Genomic DNA, 19,955 nt, shown 5'->3' on the forward strand with positions numbered 1-19,955 from the left:
TTTAGGCAAGCTGATCCTCTGTCTCCTTTCCTGTTTATTCTAGCAATGGAGGAATTTGATAGCATGATAAGGATAACATTGTGAAATAGATGGATTAAAGGTTTTGAGATAAGAGATAGCGGGGGCAAACAATGGAGATATCTCACCTACAGTATGTGGATGACACAATGGTTTTTTTGTGAGGCTAAGGTTGTTCAGAAAGATTTTGACTATTTTTGAAGCGTCTTCTGGCTTGAAGGTTAACTGAAGAATACCAGTTTGTTCCCAATAAAGGAGATGCCAAACATCCTGAATCTGGCAACCATTTTAGCATGCAAAGTTGAAAATATGTGTACTACATACCTTAGTATGCCTCTGGGCAGTGAACACAATGCAAGAGAAATTTGGATGGAATAGTAGAGATAGAGAAAATAGAAACGAGACCGGCTAGGTGGAAGGCACAGTACCTATCATTGAGTGGAAGGCTCATCCTTATCAACTCTGTACTCTATGCACTTCCTACATATGTAATGTCTCTATTTCCTCTACCTTCCAAAGTTATGGAAAAGTTGGATAGAGTTAGAGGGATTTCTTATGGCATGGGTGTAAAGAGGGCAAAGGATATAATCTAGTTTAATGGTAGACAACAGTGCAGAGTAGAAAGCAGGGTGGTTTGGGCATCTGAAATCTGATACCATAGAACAATACCATATTGGTGAAATGGTTTGGAGATACAATAGGGAGGAATATGCTTTATGGAGGGAGGTGATTAGCCATGTTTGGTGAACTCAATCAGTGGTGTACCAATGTGAGCACTGATACCATATGCGGTTGGAGTTTGGAAGACCATTAGATCCCTATGGTCCAAGATGAAAGGAACTTACACAAGATAGTTGGAGATGGGAAAAGAATAAAATTCTGGATGCATGCTTGGAAGGGGCAAAGTCCATTAATGGAGATTTTCTCAGACCTGTTTATTCTAAGCAACAACTGAATGGTACCATTTATGATTCTTGGAGCGCGCATGGCTTGAACTTATCCTTAAGGAGATTGCTAAATGACTGGGATATTGATAGAGTGGCTAATAGCTAAGTAGGATTGATGATTTCAGCAGCACTACTGCTGAACCGGATTCATTAAGATGGAAACACAATACTGATGGGCAATTCTCTGGTACAAGGGCTTATAGAATGGAATTCTTCCACATCTTACAGGGATGATAGAAATTAGGGCTCTTCTAACAAATAGAGAATAATTAACCTAAGTTTACCAAACTTGATCGAATGGAATGTGTGAAGTTGAAACAACATTAAAGGGCTTTAATAAACGCTAGAGTTAATTGATGTGCTTAATTAGACATTCTAAAAAGTTCAGGGGCTCCAACAATCTTTTGTTGATAACAAGAGAAAAACACAGTTTAAATAAGTCAAAAGGTAAAACAAATTTCTAGAGTAATTGTAGTATTCCCCAAAAAGTTGAAAACTAAAGGAATATAAATGAAAAAGGAATTAATGTGACATAGTAACATGCACATATAGAGGGGAAGTTTCATTGTTAAAATAAACTCCAGTAATTAAGTTGAAAGGGTAAAATAAAATTCTTGTTAAGATTCTGTTTTACTAGGTTTACTGAAAGGCCAAAAACCTTTTGGTAAAAGATAGTATATAGATTGCTTGACCTCAGTGTTTGTGGGGGTGTCCTTTTCTATTTCCTCTTCTTTTGGTAAGTGCCAAAATAGCATCATAATGAAGTAACTTGGTAGTATTACAACCTGTTGAAGTGTGTGACCATCTCATCTAAAAGCTTAAGCTGTTAGATAGAGCACACTCTTATTATTTAATTATATTCTCAACACGCCCCCTCATGTGTGGGCTTGTTCTTTTTTCATCGGCCAAGCACCTGGAAGTTCTTTTTAATAATGAGTGGCGGTGAGATTCGATCCCAGGACCCTACCTGCTCTGATACCATCTTGATCATTGCCGGTGATAACAATATCGTCAACATAAACCACCACATAAATACGAATCATGCCAAACTATTGAATTACTATGCTAAACTTTCCAAATCAGGCTCGAGGGGTCTGTTTCAGACCATAGAGTGACCTGAGCAATTGACATACAAGGCTACTAAACTCCCCCGGAGCAACAAAATCAGGTGAGGTGGTTGCTCCATATAGACTTTTTCCTTTAGATCATCATGCAGAAAAGCATTCTTAATATCCAACTGATAAAGAGGCCAATGACGAACAACACCAATGGATAGGAAAAGACGGACAAATGCTATTTTAGCCACGGGAGAGAAAGTGTCACTATAATCAAGCTCAAATATTTTTGTGTATCCTTTGGCAATAAAGCGATCCTTAAGCCGATCTACCTGGACCAACTTTGATTGCATAAACCCAACGGCAACCAACAATAGATTTATCTGGATGAAGGGAAACAAGCTCCCGAGTACCACTCATACGTAAAACAGACATCTCATCTATCATAGCCTGCTTCCATTCTGAATGAGAAAGCACTTCACCTATAGTCTTAGGGATGGAAATAGAGGACAAAGATGATACAAAAATATAATAGGGTGATGATAAACGATGATAACTCAAGAAAGTATAATGTGGGTTAGCATTAGTGGAATGCATACCTTTTTGAAGTGCAACTGATAAGCTAGGAGGAGGCACGTCTGTAGTAGGAGCAGCGTCCAACGCAGGACATGAATCATTTGGGACTAATGTTGGACGCGACCGACGATGATTAGTCTGAAGTGCTGTCACTGCAGCTGGAGACATAGAAGTAACTGTTGATTTCTTAAAGGTTGGTTCGGGTAAGTTTGGAGATATGAGTAAGACCAAGGATGGTGCGAGTAAGACCTCAAAGATATATCAGGATGATCAGAAAATGTATAATAAGGTTGAGATTCAGAAAATGTGACATCGACAGACAAAGGTAGCGATGAAGATCCGGTGAATAGCAACGATACCCTTTTTGAACTCTAGAGTAACCAAGAAAGACACACTTGAGAGCACGAGGGGCTAATATATTTTTTCCAGGGGCGAAGTTATGAACAAAACATGTGCGCTCCCAAAGACACGAGGGGGGATAGAGTAGAGATGTGACTGTGGAAACAATATGGAATGGGGAACCTAATTCTGAAGGAAAGATGATGACATTCTATTGATTAGATAGTAAGATGTGAGGATTGCATCTCCCCAAAAATGCAGTGAAACATGGGATTCAATGAGAAAAGTGCGAGCAGTCTCAAGAAGATGCCTATTCTTTCTTTCTGCTATACCATTTGTTGAGGGGTGTACGGGCAAGATATCTGGTGAATAATTCCTTGATGAGTCGTAAACTCCTGAAACTGAGAGGATAAGTATTCTAAGGCATTATCACTACGAAAAGTCCGAATAGAAACACCAAATGGATTTTGTATTTCAGCACAAAAACTTTTAAATATAGAAAATAACTTAGAATGAGCTTTTATTAAGAAAATTCAAGTACATCTTGAAAAGTCATAAATGAAACTAACAAAATAACGAAAACCTAAGGGGGAACTGACTCTACTAGGACCCCAAACATGAAGAATGAACTAATGAAAAAATAGACTCTGAATGATTCTCAATACTATGTGAAAAAGTAGCACGAGTGTGTTTCCCAAGTTGACATGACTCACATTCTAATGTGGATAAACTAGACAAATAAGGCACCATCTACTGTAGTTGGGATAGACTCGGATGTCCCAAACGTGTATGAATTGGGTCTGGAGGGTCTGTAACGAAGCATGCTGTGAAGGAATTTGAAGAGGTAAGATGGTAAAGGCCTTGTGATTCACGTCCTGTGTCAATCGTCTGTCCCGTAATGCTGTCCTGCATTAAGAAGAATCATAAAAAAAAAGTTATACTACAATGAAGGGCACGTGTCAAACGACTAACAAATGCAAGATTAAAAGGAAAACCTGGGACATAAAAAACAGAGTCTAGAGTGACAGAAGACAGAGGTTTGGCTTGTCCAACTCCTTTTGGTTTTGTTCGGATCCCATTGGCTAAAATAATAGCAGGAAGAGATTGTGAATGAACAACATCAAATAGAAGTGATTTGTTACAGAAGCACCTGAGTCCACGACCCATGATCCAAGAGTACTAGACTGTGAAACACAAGCAAAAGAATTACCAGCAACAGAAGCATCAGGCTAAGCAACCGAGGGTTGATATTGAAGGAACTCATCATATATTTTGTCTGGGCAATATGAGCATTATTGGATGGTTGATTAGGCTGTGGAGATGTCTACTTACTTGCTCGATTTCAAAGGAACTCATTATATTCCTTTACAATTGTATCATAAAAATGATTTTGCTTTAGAATCTAGATAAGTACAACTGTAATGACATCTTATCTTTCATGGAACAGACCCTTCTTTATTGATATTTACTCTTCTCTTTCGAACAATTTGGTGCTGTAACAACAAATACACACTAAAAAGAAAAGTTATTTTTCTTCTCTCAATTCCCTGCATCTTATAAATCTTGGCTCTCTGATTCTCAGTTGGTTGCTGTGCGGACAATTCCTTGGGCAAAGGCAAATCTTAATTATACTGCTCAGGCACTCATCATATCTGCTGGTATGACCTTTACATATGTTCACATATATTTTATTGATAAGTCCTACTATTGATCTTGTGAGGGGTCTGTGATTTTATGATTAGGCTTATATATAGGTGGAGACACATAAAAGCGATCAATTGTATTTCTTCCATCTTATTTGACTACATTTTATATGAATTATTATCATCTTCATGTGTGATTATTTTTCTTCAAACGGAAATGAGCATTATATGTGAGTATCAATGCTATAGTAGGAGTTTTCAAGGAGTTAAATCACACTTATATTTATAACGTTAAATCAAATAGCAATGTTTTGTTTAATGCCCATTATTAGACGATGTTATTAACAAATTATGATAACATAAACACCAATCAATGTGTAAGAGAAAATTGATATCTTTATAATAAATAGATTTGAATAATTATTCCGACCAATTTCATAGTCTCCCACATCTGACAAATCCAAGATTATATCTTTCTTCCTTTTTTTTGTGTGGTAGGGGAGGGGGAGGGGGTTGAAAGCATTTGTTGATAACTTATTTATCCATGTTGCTAAATAATTTTAATACTTAATTGTTGATTACAACAACAACAAACCAGTTTAATCCCACCAGTGGGATTTGGGGAGAGTAGAGTGTACGCAAATTTACCAACTGTTTGAGAAGGTAGAGAGGTTATTTTTGAAAGACCCTTGGCTAAACAAACAGTGAAAAATAGGCAATAGCGACAATCAGAACCAAGGAGAAATCTAAAAATAAGGGAAAGAAATGAATACTAAACTCTGGGAAAAGGGAATGACTACCAACTAACCGTCCATCCTAATCCTTGTTCGCCACACCCTCCTTTCAAGGGTCATATCCTCGGTGAGCGAAGTTGCCATATTCGGCGTAATCACCTCACCTCAACACTTCATAGGTCTATCTTTACTCCTCAAGCCCACTGCGACGAACCTCTCACATCTCCTAGCCAGGGCATCCAGACCTTTCCTCTTCATATGCCAGAACTATCTCAGGAGACTTCAACTTTCCTTGTGTAATTATAGGAATTAAATATATCCTATTGTTGTAATTAATTGTCTTCTCATAATTAGTTGTAGGATTCATTACCTGTTCTTATAGGATGTAAAGACATATTGAGACATGAAAGAAGACGTTTTTCTCAAAATACTACCAACAACACACCCAATGTAATCTCACAAGTGGAATTTGGGGAGGGTAGGATGCATGCAGACCTTACCCCTACCTTTGTGAGGTAGAGAGGTTGTTTTCAATAGACCTCGGCTCAAGAGAGTTCCGGAGCAAAATTGCGAGAATAATATGACAATAAAATAGCCATATACACAGCAAAGGAGACAACATGAAGTAATGCACACCTCCAAATTAGAGACTACGTGACTGCAAAATGTCATCCTACCTCTCGCATATGAAGTGCAACAACACTCGGCTACGCACTGGTTTTCTAACCTAATCCCCAACCTCCAAACCTTTCTTTGTAGGGTCATGCTATTAGTTAGCTGGATTTGCCTACCTTATTTTCTTGGGCCTATCTCTGCATCTCTTTACTCCTATTATAGCCATCCTCCCACACCTACTTACCAGTGGATCTACACACCTCCTCTTACATACTCGAACCATCTCAGCTCGTTTCCCTCATTTTTGTTTGCACGGAGGCCACTCCCACCTTGCCCCATATAACTTTGTTCATGATCATATCTCTGCTGCTAGTATGCTCATCTTTTGTATATGTTATTTGCATCTCCTTGATGCTTTTCTAATACACCATCTTACTTCATTTAAAAAAAAAAAAGGGTATGCCACATATTCATCTGAGCATCCTCATCTCCTTTACCTTCATCTTATAAATCTGGGCATTCTTGACTAGGCAATACTCTACCCCTTGCAACAATATTGGTCGAACTTTCACTTTGTAGAATTTGCCTTTAGTCCTTGGCGACATGTTCTTATCTCAAGGTAACTCGGAGGTGACCCTGCATTTCACCCACTCCACTCCAATATGATGTGTATCATCATCATCAATCACCCCGTCTCCTTGAATTATCAATCCAAGATACTTAAAACTTCCTCTCTGCATCGATCTTCACTTCCATCCCTGCCTCATGCATTACGTCACTGAACTTGCAGTTCAAGTACTCTATTTTAGTCCTCTTAACGTAAATCCTTTAGATTCCATGGCCTGTCTCCAAAATTCCAGTTTATCATTAACTGCACTGCTTGTCTCGTCAATCAGTACTACATCATCCACGAATAACACTCACCATGATACGTCCCTTTAATATGCCAATGACAATCCGTCCGTCACCGAGGCATGTAGGTCATATGTACACCTTGGTGCAACCCTGTCACAATCAGAAAGTGTTTTGAGTCACCTCTCACTGTTCTAACTCGAGTTTTGGCTCCATCATACATGTTCGTAATTGCTCTAATAAAGCCATATATACACCTTGGACTCCAAACATCTCCTAAGGACCTCTCTAGGGACTTTGCCGTAAGCCTTTTCTAGGTCAATGAACACCATGTGTAAATCTCGCTTTTTATTTCTATACTGCTCCAACAATCTCCATACAAAATGAATGATTTCTGGAGTTTATCTCCCCGACATGGATCTGAATCGGTTCTCAGATATAGACACACAGACACCTCTGTTCTTATCCTCATCTAAACCACCTTCTCCCAGACTTCCAATATCCTTATATGTAAACACGAGGGTACTTACTCTTTTATAAGCAAATTTGAATAAAACTTTGTTAAAATGGTTATAAGATTTGATAGAAAAGTTAAAGAGTGTTAGTCAGTATCAAAGAAAGATTTGAACAAAAAGACACCTTTTATTTCTGAAGGAAAAGGTAGTAAAGTCCTCAAAATATTACACTTTTGGATGCATTGCTCTGATGAAAAATGGAATTTGTGAACTGATCTTCTCAAAAGTAACTCAGATGCATTATAAAGATCTTTCATTTAGGATAATTTACACTATTCTTTTCAAGTGACAATTTGCAGAATTTTGACCCTGTATTCATACCCAAAGGCATGTAAACACTTCATCGTCAGTTATCCTGTGGTAATTGTTCGTGAAGTGCGCTAGTCTCTTTAAGTTCCTGAATGCTTCGGTCATTTTCCCATGAAAAACGTCTTTGTCCTGTTCCTTTAATCTAGTATGTCTAGTTTGGGCATCGTGATGCAAAAGCATCATCTTACCACAATCAGCGTTTTGTTCTATCATCAAGGAGTACTGTACCTCTAGAATAACGTAGCATGTTAGGTGATCTTCTATTTCTATGTAGATCCATAGTAGTAATAGTTTCTCTGTTTGCTTTAATTTTCTTTCTGCGGCCCCTAACAAGGCTCTCAAAGTCCCTAGTTTATAGTAACTTCTTTGTTTTCTTACTGTGAACAGCTTCTATTGCTGCATACTTCATTACTGCTGACAAGACAATCTTGGAGTGCGCAAGGAGAAACACACACTACGATAAATCTGCTTAAGATGCTGATCAGGAGATCTGAATATGCGTGTTGTGAGAGCATATACTGGTGCTCCTTTACTTTGTACTCCGTCTTAAAGGATATCTATGGAAGTTTTATGAATTTCTTCATATTCGCACACGTGTACTAGTTTGGATTTGCATCATTTCTGAGTGATTTTCTTCTTCCTTCTGTGATAATCTTGTTACATGTTCTTTTTTTCCTGCCTTAATAGATCAAGGATTGGAGGAAGAAGTGGTATGTCCGCGTCATTCGCAGAGGACAATCTATCAACTTGTCATATAATAATTTCCTGGTGTGTTCAGATTTTGAACTGTAGAAAGTCATATGTAGGGTTTTATTGAATCTGTTTCCTTGGAACTTTTTGCAAGTACAAACGAATTAATATCATGCTGGTTAGCATGAAAATAATAAAGAAACAAATGTCTTCTCGGGGAACTACGGAAGGGAAGGTAAAGAGGGGGAAATAATGGTAAATAGTACTCTCTCCGTTCCAATTTCATTGTTTTACTTACCTTTTTAGTTCATTTGAAAAAAAGATGTTTCTTTTCTTTTTTTGTTAATTCTTTAATTCCAGCTTTTCAAATGATTTATTTAAGATTACAAGATTAAAAGATATTGATACATTCTACGTAATCATATGCAGGTTTTGTGGAATCTGTTTCCTTGAACTTTTAGCAAGTACAAAGGAATTAATATCATGTTGGTTAGCATGAAAATAAAGAAACAAATGTCTTCTCGGGGAACTATGGAAGGGAAGGTATAGAGGGGAAATACGGTAAATAGTACTCTCTCCATTTTAATATGGTTGTTCATAGGGGTGTGCATCGGTCGGTTCGGTTCGATTTTATGTGTTATTGGTTCGGTTTATTGGTTTTTAATTTTTAAATGTGCAAAACCATTAACCAACCAATAAGATATTTTCTTATTGGTTTTTTATTTATCGGTTTTTGGTCATTAACAGTTCGATTTTCAGTTTAACCAATAAGAAAAATACTCATAAAATATAAATAGTAACAACTAATATAAAAAAATGAAATCTTAGTTGCCGCTAAAATCATATGCAGTGCGTTTTAGTTTACAAGAATCTTCAAACTTGAACTGAATGTTAGTTCGGAAAAAAATGGAATCCTAATTGTTGTAAGTTATTAAATGCTTCAAGCTTTCCAATGTGACAATACCCGAGCTGTATTGTGCCTTTGTTTCCCTGAATAAGTTAATATTTTCCGAATCTTTGAATTCTGAATGAGTAGTGTGTGTGTGTGTGTGTGTGTGTGTGTATATATATATATAGGAGTAAAATAGTAACTTAGTGTATCCTTATTGGGTTATCGGTTTAACCGATCACTCAATAAGTTAAAACCGAAACCGAACCGTTTACCCAATAAATTTTTTTATAAAACCAATAAAAAATCGTTAACCCAATAACCCATTACCAATAATTCAATAACATTTTTATCGGTTCGGTTTATCGATCGGTTTGATTTTTGCACAACGCTAGTTGTTCATGCTTTCTTTCTTAGTTCATTTAAAAAAAAGATGACTTTTTTTTATCAACTCTTTAATTTTAACTTTTTACATGACATATTTAAGATCAGAAGATTAAAAGACATTTTGATCTATTGGACCCTTGTACTTGCCCAAATTTGTAAAGTTGATATTTCTACTTAGCCCTTTGTCATTTAAACCCCTCCTCACTCCATCAAAATGTAAGATTTTAAACTCATTGTATTGTAGCTCACTCGCGTTAAAATAAATGACATGTTAAATCCATGCCACATAAATTAATGTCATGTCAAATTATCTTCATTGACTTTTTTTTAATTACTAATAAAAATGATAACTTTTCTACTTATTTTTACAAACAAAATTAATATTTCTCCCACCTTGCTTCACCTCCCTAACCCACAACCAGTATAACCACATCTCCATCCCCACAAACACTGAGAATCCATTTGCATACAAAACTCTAGGCACAAAAATAATCTTCTAATGAAGAGAGAAACAATAATAAACAAAGCAAAAAAAAAAAAAAAACTCAAGAAAATCCTTTGTCATACAAAATTTAAGGTAAACTTTACTGATTTTGTATTCCAGAAAATATATTTTTGGGCTTAGAAAAAAGCACAACGGAATTTCTCAGTAATGAACTGAACGTTGTGTTACTTGAAGTTAACTTAATATTTAATCTTAAAATTGGACAAAAATTAGATAAATTTGTGAGAATAGATTGGGAGAATTTTTGGGGTCTTTGAAAAGAAGAAGAGGCGCAACAAAAAATATGATTTATAGCTAATTTGTTTGATTTGAGTCCGTGCGTGACGTCCTCAAGACAGCCACATTCCCACAATGACAAATTAGAGTCTTTTTAGAATTGGATGTTTGAGATGCTTGAGACATTATAGAATTTTAAAATAAAAATAAAGTGGATGAAATAAAATAATGAGGGATAGAAAACTTTATATATGCAGTAAAAAAGAAGTGTTAACACTGAAGAAGTACAAAATTAGCCGTTTGTTACCGTTGAAACAGTAATTGTGTTTTTTTTGAATTGTTGGTGACACTTAATAGACTATCATAGATCATGACCTATGTCAGTTATCAACGAGATACTAAAGTCTACCATAGACACTCGTAATCGATGGACCCTCAATAACATGTTTAAAAAAAAAGTAAAAAATATACTTGTATTTTGAGGGTCCATCAATTCGTTTGGTTTACCGTAGACTTACACCGTTAGGAGTGCATTGATTGATCTCCTGATTATGCGTAGACCACGGCGATCTATGTACACTGCTATAGACCATCACTTGAATGTTGTTCAAAAATGAATAAATAAATTAAAAATAAATATAGTGTGAGTTTCTACATATATGAAGGAGTGTAAACAAGTCACATAATCATATTAGAGTTTATACAAATTAGGGGTGGTGAATTGAGGAGTGTGGATGGATAGTGGTTGAACAAACAATATGCTAAGAGTAATGTTTGTCAAAGCACAAGTATGTATTGAGGATGATGATTGTTCAACCACTATCCATTCCACATACTCTTTTGATTTAGGGGTGGTGATTGAAGGAGTATGTGGAATGTGTAGTCATTAAATACAATCATCATCCTCAAAACATACTTGTGCTTTGACAAACATTACTCTTAGGATATTGTTTGTTCAACCACTACCCATCCACACACTCCTTAATTCACCACTCCTGATTTGTATAAGCTCTAATATGATTATGTGACTTGTTTACACTCCTTCATATGTGTAGAAACCCACACTACATTTATTTTTGAACAACATCCAAGTGATGGTGTATAACAGTATACATCGATCACCGTAGTCTACGCATAATTAGGAGATCAATCAATGCCTCCTAATGGTGTACGTCTACAGTAGACCAAACGAATCGATGGACCCTCAAAGCATAAGTATATTTTTTACATGAATTTAACATGAGTCAACATCGATGACAGTCTATTAAGTGTCACCAACAGTTCAAGATTATCTATTTAAATCATTTTTAATTTAATTATTTTCTTTCACCAACCCCAAAACATGTTATTATCTGCTTAAATCATTTTAAATTTAATTATTTTCTTTCACCAGCTCCAAAACATGTGATTATCTATTTAAATCTTTTTTAATTGAATTATTTTCTTCCACCAGTCCCAGAACATGTTATTATCTGTTTAAATTATTTTTAATTTAATTATTTTATTCCACCAACCCCAAAACATGTTATTATTTGTTTAAATTATTTTTAATTTAATTATTTTGTTCCACCCCCCCAAAACATGTTATTATCTATGTAAATCATTTTTAATTAAACTATTTTTCTCTTAAACTACAAGCTACCGATGGCCCATCGATTCACATAGTCTACGATCGACTACTATGTTCGATCGACGCATGTGAGAATAGAAAATGCTTGGCTTGATTATGCAAGCGGTTTTTCTTGAGAACATACATGTTTGTAGCTTTTAATTAATTGAGAGCAAGAAATAATGATTCAATGCATCGATAGGAGAGATATGGCAGTAAAAAGACCCACGTAGCATGTTTGATGAGTAATCATATAACCAATACATAATATTTAATAGACCGTGTAAAAGATATATCATAAAATTATGTTGTCTACCATAGACAAAGCTTTAATTCGATTATAACTGACCGTTAAATTCTACAGAAATGCTCACTTATCCCCCAAAATAGTAGCTTTACAACTGAAGAAGAAAAGCCTATTTAAGATTTGTTGGCCATGCTACATGTGGTTCTTTTGTGCCCGAATTTCTTACATATTGAACACCTATTCCTCCTTTTGGACTTGAATGTCTCACCGACCCCCTTAATGCATTTGACTTTCTTCCTTTTGAGTTTGGAATCGTAGGGGGATGTACAAATGTTTGTGTCTTGCAATTCCTGTGGCATAGTCCATTCGGTCTCTAGAGAGACAACGTTAATAGCTTCCGAGTATATGACGAGGTAATTTTCAACTTTATAAATTGGCGAAGAGTACTCGTAGATGGAGTTACCATAACCTTTGTCATCGCCATACTTTGCTCGCAAACCGGCCATTGCATGTTCACACGACATTTTCAACAAGTCAAATTTTTGATAAGAACAACTCTTCTCCAAGAGATTGACCTTAGCAGTAACACCATTGTCGAATACTGTGAATTGGTCGAGACCCCCATTTGCATTAGTCACATACAAGAAATCGCTCGCACTCTTATTATCCCTTAGAATTTTTTTCGCACAAGGGACAAATTTGTTGTTTGTACTATCGACAAAGGCATGTCGCTCCCTAAGCTTTTCACCAATTATTTTAGCAATTGAATAGAATATGTATGACACGGGGTACTCCCGTTCATCCATCAACACCGAGTTAAATGACTCAGTGATGTTTGAGGTCATCACATCGTACCTATTGCCCGAGAAGTGTGCTCTACTTTATTTCTCAAAACCAAGCATATTTTCAAGGACATGTGCTTCCTCGGGGCAACTATTCTTTAATTTTGCAAAATGCTCGCTAAATTCATCAATAGAATAAGCCTTTGTCGTGGAGTAGAATAAATAAAGATGTTCTCCACAGTGTTGATTTACACGAAGATTTTCAGCAAGGTGCCTCATGCAAAGTCCATGATGTGCACAACTGTAAACACGGGAGAAGGCATTGGCAATGCTAATGTGACTATCAAAGATAACACATAGATTTGGTTCATCTTCTACTACAGACTTCAACTTCTCGAAGAAGAAGGTCCAAGAAGCATCGTTCTCTTTATCTACGACACAAAAAAGTAATTTGAAAGATATAATTTTTGGTGTCCTGTGCAACGGCATTCAACAACACACCCCCGTACTTGCCATACAAATGTGTGCCATCGACGGTAATTACTTTTCTCACGTGGGCATATCCCCGTATGAAAGCTCCGAATGCTAAAAAGTAATAAACGAATGATCCATCCATCCGATTACCATGATAGAGTAAGAAGACCCAGGATTCAATAACTCTACTATGTGGGAAAAAGTCGGCAAGCAAGCATATCTGTGCTCGGTGTCCCGCAAATAATGTTCTTCGCAGTTACACTTCCTTTCCAACATATCCAATAGCTTGTGTTGCAATGCATCTCCTTAAACATAATCCTTTGAATTTCTCTTATGCTTGGACCCTTACCATCCCAAAAATAATTTACGCATAGTGAAACAATCAATTTGGATGAGATTCTCTTATGCCTGCGGGTGGCATGTTCAACACCGCATGTGTGCAACCCAAAATATTTGTATATGCAAAATCTGTCCGAGATTTCATACTTTCTTGCCCGCAACAACCAGCCATAACCACGAGATACGCATTTCGCCTTTAAGAATTTAGTGAAGCTCTTTTCCATATAATAATCAAAAGACTACCTTACCACTACTCTGTCTAGTAGCATTTTAAGCTTTTTCTTATCGGCAATTGTGTGATCATAATAGTAATTGGTTTCATCGTCGAAGAAATATCCTGGTTGTGATCCCGTTCCACAATCTTCTTCCATATCTTGCGAGTCCGATGAAACATCTTTCATATGCATAGAATCATCTTTCATATTAATTAGATGATCGCCATCGTTCTTGTAATCATTCAAATCGTCGTTGACTGCTGAGCATCGAAGTGGGGGTGGTGATGAATTCAGCGGTCCTTCAAAGAACCTCTCAACTATATTTATCCTTAAATAGGCCTAAAGCCATCTGCATCAACATCTATCATATACATCAACACCCGTACATAATTATTTATGATCGTAAGATTGACTTTTTTCTTCAAATGCATTAGATAACTAATCACCACGTCGCTCGGCGCGCAATCTAGATCCCCACTCTGCATTATGCTTGCAACCAATTTGTCATATGAACCATTGCGGCGAACAATAATGAGTAGTGTCACCTTGGTAAAAGATCTCCATTTCTAATATTTGAGAGTTTTCACCCATTCTTCCATGAAATCACCAGAAACTAGAATAAATTCTGCAATAGACATCCTAGAATTATGCTTTGGTCGATGGTCGATGGTCGATTATGCTTATGGTTTATGTCGGGATATATGCACTGCCGATGACTGACGATGAGTGGTCGATGATTAGGCAGATATCCGTACAAAAATATTAAAATTATAAATATTGCTTTTAATCAACAATCATTGGGTTTATGGAATAAAGAAATGAACTTGGAGTCGCCTGAGCTACTGTAATGTACTTTCTAAAGTGGTTTTGACTAATGTGAGTGATTTAAAACTTTTTAACAATGGTGAAAAGTGTGTTTGAGAAGATATTGATTTAAAACTTTTTAACAATGGTGAAAAGTGTGTTTGAGAAGATATCAAATAAATGGGGTAACAATGGGTGAAATGGACAAACTTATGATGTTTGTGGACTGATTTAGAGCTGATCGTCAGAAAATAATGCCGAAAAAGTGGCCTGAATCAGAGTTTTTGGAGGGAGAAAACCTTATATTTTAAATTTTTGATTTTTTTTTAATTGTTTTTGGAAACCTAGATATTTTTGTAGTATATAATGGTGGATGATGGAGTGGGTTGAAGTGTATTATTAGAAACTTATGGGTGAATAAGTTAAGTTAAAAATTTTGGATTAAAGTGTATTATTTACAAAACTTGTGGGTGAATTTGTTGAGTTGAAAAAGTTATTGATGATGTGGATTAAAGTGGGCATATGACAATTTTTTTTTAAAATTATGTCTAAATTACAAAATAGTTTTGAAAAGTACCTTTTTGGCACGAAAGCCCGAGTTAGCTTTAGCTAGTAATCAATTGAGTAGAAGTGTTTGCGGTACTTCCTTCCTTGATAGCGTAGAAGGTGCTAACCTCTTGGTACACATTAGTCCCAACTAAAGACAACAATCATAGCTTTCAAAACTGCTGGTTCCATGATTTCCTCATCAAGAACATCAATACTAAGTTGTCTTCTTCACAGTATTCCCATGCCCATTGTGCTAGGTTCATATGTTCATCTTTGTCAACAGGTTCTTTCCCCGTGGTTAGTTCTAGTAACACCACACCAAAGGTATACACATACTCTGAGTGAAATTCAAAGAAAATAAGAAAGATGTAATGTCAGTTTAAGAACATGAACCAAGAAAATAAAAAGTAAATTAGTCATGGAGCTTACCAATTTCCTGAAAAAAAAGTTAGTCATGGAGTTAAGTGTGAAAGGCACCAACAACTGCAGAAGCTGTCTCAGTATGATGATCTCCATGTTGAGATAAAGCTTTCACAAGTCCAAAATCTGCAATTTTTGGATCCTATTCATCATCTAAAAGGGTATTACTTGATGAGTTAATGATTCAAATAGTCACTCAACTTTGGACTTTTATCCTAGAAAGTCACTCAACTTTCACATTTTTATCCAGAAAGTCACTCAAACTATTTAATCATTTTTTTAAATAACATTTGCTTATGTGAAATTATTATTTAAATGAAAAATTTAGAAAAATAAAAAATTATCTCTAAATGACCTTCCCATAAATTAATTTTTCTTTTCCATTTTCCTTCTCCTTCTTACATATCATAATTGATTCAACATTAAATATGCATAGTAAAATATTAAAAGATCAAATTAAATTTAACAATAATCGAAGGATAAAAAATTATTAATATAAACTATATTAATATGATGAAATATAACTAAATGATACGTAATTTAACTCATTTATTACTAAAAGTCATGTGTATGTAGTTATTACATACATATAGTGAATCCCTATAACGTAGGTATATTACTCATAATATTTAGTTATGGGTATAAAATATCAAATTCATCTTACATATACATATAGTACAGTTTTTTTGTCATTCATATAGTACAGACATTTATAAAAAAAAAAGATATTTTAGAGTGCAAACAGAAAAGGGAAGGGAGGGGGGAGGGGTTGTATCGTTGAGAGCGTCACATTTATAATAAGCCATATAATGGGTAATTTAAATTTAATTAGATTTCAATACGAACATCAATATCAGATGAAAAAAAGAAGTTGAAACAAGGATTGAAAAGGTAGAGCAAAATAATTGTAATTTTAATTCTTTGGTTATTGTTAAATTTTATGTGATCCTTTGATATTTTACTAAACATATTTAATGTTGAATTAATTACAATATGCAAGAAGGAGAAGAAAAATGAGAAAGAGGATGGGCGATACTAAATTTAGGGGAATAAAGATAATAGAGTCATTAAAAAATATTTTTTATTTTTTAGAATTTTAATTTAAATAGAAATTCCACATAAACAAATTTTATTTAAGAAAATAATTAAATAGGTTGAGTTACATTCCGAGTAAAAAATGTGATAGTTGAGTGACTTTTGAAGTAAAGACCAAAGTTGAGTGACTTTCTGGGATAAAAGTCCAAAGTTGAGTGACCATCTGAGTTATTAACTCATTACTTGATTTAATGTCTCGATGAATGATAGTAGGGGAGAAATCGTGATGCATATAGCAAAGATCAAGTGTTGTTCCGATTGCTATGCAACCTAATATTCCATTTTAGTACAACATCCTAAACTTGACTGACCAATAATGCACTTCTTTTCTTGTGATGTAACCATTTGTCAAGCTTTGATTTTGGGACTTTCATGCCAAAAAGGCACTTTTAAAAACTATTTTGCCATTTAGACACAAGTTTTTAAAAATTTGCCATATACCCACTTTAATCCACATCATCAATAACTTTTTCAACCCAACATATTCACTCACAAGTTTTGTAATAATACACTTTAACCCAATATTTCTAACTTAATAAATTTACCCACAAGTTTCTAATAATAAACTTCAACCCACTCCATCATCCACCATTATATATAAAATATATTGGGTTTTCAAAAATAATTTAAAAAAATTCAAAAGCTTAAAATAGTAGCTTCCATTTTTATCTAAAAAGCTTCGATTCAGGCCCAATTTCGGCGTTATTTTCTGGCGATCATCTCTAAATCAGTCCACAAACATCATAAGCTTGTTATTGCATCCATTGTTACCCCATTTGTTTGCTATCTTCTCAAACACACTTTTTACCATTGTTAAAAAGCTTTCAAATCACTCACATTACTCAATACCTCTTTAGAAAGTACATTACACTAGCTCAGGCTACTCTAAGTTCATTTATCTATTCCATAAACCCAATGATCGTTGATTAGATGTAATATTTTCAATTTAAAGATTTTTGTATGGATATCTGCCCAGTCATCGACTAGCCATCATCAGTCATCGACCGTGCATACATCCCGACATAGACCCTCAGTATAATCAACCGTCGACCAAAGCTTAATTCTAGGATGTCTATTGCAGAATTTGTCCTAGTTTTTGGTGATTTTATGCGAGAATAGGAGGAGACTCCCGAATATTATAAATGAAAATCTTTTATTAAGCTGACATTATTCGTTGTGGTTTGCCGCAATGGTTCATACGATGAGTTGGTGCAAGCGTAATAGAGAGCAGGGATCTAGATTGCACACCGAGTGATGTGGTGATTAGTTATCTAATGTATTCGAGGGAAAAGGTGCATCCGATGATCATAAATAATGATAAACGTGTGTGATTGTACATGGTAGATGTTGATGCTAATGAATTTAGGCCTATTTTAAGTATAAATATAGTTGAGAGAACCTTTGAAGAACTGTTAAATTCATCACCACCCGTACCTAATCACCCGACAGTCGACGATGATTTGAATGATTATGAAAATAATGGCGATCATCTAATTAATATGGAAGATGATTCTATGCATATGGAATATATTTCATCGGGCTCGCAAGATATGGAAGAAGATTGTGGAACGGGATCACAACTAAGACATTCCCTTCACCGATGGAACCAATTTCTATTGTGATCAAACATTCGCCGACCAGGAAGAGATAAAAATACTACTAGACGAAGCATCGATGAGGCAGTCTTTTAATTATTTTATAGAAAAGAGCTGTACCAAATTGTCGAAGGTGAAATGTGTATCTCGTGGTTGCGGCTGGTTGTTGCGGGCAAGGAAGTACGAATGCTTGGACATATTTCACATATACAAATATGTTGGGTTCCACACATGCGTTGTTGAACACGCCACGGGCAGACATAAGAAAATCTCATCTGAGGTGATTGCTTCACTATGCGTAAATCATTTTTGTGATGGTAAAGGTCTAAGCATAGGAGAAATTTAGAGGATTATGTTTAGGGAGATGTTTATTCAATGAATACAACTGTAGATTGCCTTGATTAAATTAACAAAGAGTAAAAATTATGTGATAATAAATCCAGATCACATATATAGTCTATCGTAGACAAGTAAATTGATTACGCTATACCAAATAATATTTTATGCACTATCATTAATCTTACACTGTCACTCCTCAACCAGACATATTGGTCGATCGTAAACCATATGAATCGATGAACCATCAGTAGCTTGTAGTTTGAAAGAAAATAATTAAATTTAAAAAGTTTAAACACAATATCACATGATTTGGGGGTGGTGAAAGAAAATAATTAAATTAAAAAAAAGTTTAATCACATAATCACTTGAACTGTTGAGCTGTTGGTTAAACAAACAATCTTGAAGTATTGGTGACACTTAATAGACTGTCATCGATACTAACCCATCTCAATCTTATGTAAAAAATACACTTGTGCTTTGAGGGTCCATCTATTTATTTGGTCTGTCGTAGACTTACATTGTAGGTCGTGCATCGATTTCTCTCGTGATCATTCGTAGATCATATAGATCTATGTACATGGTTATAGACCAGCACTTGGATATTGTTTAAAATAAATAATTAAATAAAAAATAAATAAATTATGGTTTTCTACACATATGAATGAGTTTAAACAAGTCACATGATTTTGCTAGAGCTTACACAAATTGGGGGTGGTGATTGAAGGATTATGTGAATGGATAGTGGTTGAACAATCAACATCCTCAAAGTAATATTTGTCAAAGAACAAGTATGTTTTAAGGATGTTGATTGTATTTGATGAATACCCATCTATATACTCTTTTGATTTGGGGTGGTGATTGAAAGAGTATGTGGACGGGTAGGTATCAAACATAATCAACATCCTCAAAGCATACTTGTGCTTTGAAAAACATTACTCTTAGGATATTGTTTGTTCAACCACTACCCATCCACACACACCTTAATTCGCCACCCCTAATTTTTATAAGCTCTAATATGATTATGTGACTTGTTTAAACTCATTCATATGTGTAAAATTTCACAATGTGTTTATTTTTTATTTATTTATTCATTTGTAAACAACATGCTAGTAAAGGTCTATCATCATGTACATACATTTACGAGATCTACCAATGATTCAGAGATCAATTGATGCACTACCTATAGTATAAGTCTAC

The 19,955-nt window shown here is 35.2% G+C and overlaps 2 protein-coding genes across 5 annotated transcripts in view; one reads left to right on the plus strand and one right to left on the minus strand.

The window, feature by feature from the left end:
- LOC107838908 (early nodulin-93) overlaps window positions 1-8,514 on the plus strand; it is a 16,240-nt gene extending 7,726 nt beyond the window's left edge. For 2 of the 4 annotated variants that reach the window (XM_016682165.2, XM_016682166.2), the window contains 2 exons: window positions 4,518-4,593; window positions 7,991-8,380. In XM_016682165.2, the coding sequence (XP_016537651.1) occupies window positions 4,518-4,593; window positions 7,991-8,076 (162 nt within the window). In that variant the 3' untranslated portion in view covers window positions 8,077-8,380. Of the gene's footprint in view, window positions 1-4,517; window positions 4,594-7,990 lie in introns of all 4 variants that reach the window. The other 2 variants (XM_047395747.1, XM_047395748.1) reach the window with 1 other exon arrangement.
- Window positions 8,515-12,319: 3,805 nt separating this feature from the next.
- Window positions 12,320-12,991, minus strand: LOC124886612. The gene has a single exon (XM_047395457.1). It carries the CDS (start codon window positions 12,989-12,991, stop codon window positions 12,320-12,322), a length of 672 nt encoding a protein of 223 aa, XP_047251413.1.
- Window positions 12,992-19,955: the final 6,964 nt, after the last annotated feature.

This window comes from Capsicum annuum, chromosome 8 (assembly GCF_002878395.1).
Source record: "Capsicum annuum cultivar UCD-10X-F1 chromosome 8, UCD10Xv1.1, whole genome shotgun sequence".
In the NCBI taxonomy this organism is placed as follows: Eukaryota; Viridiplantae; Streptophyta; class Magnoliopsida; order Solanales; family Solanaceae; genus Capsicum; species Capsicum annuum.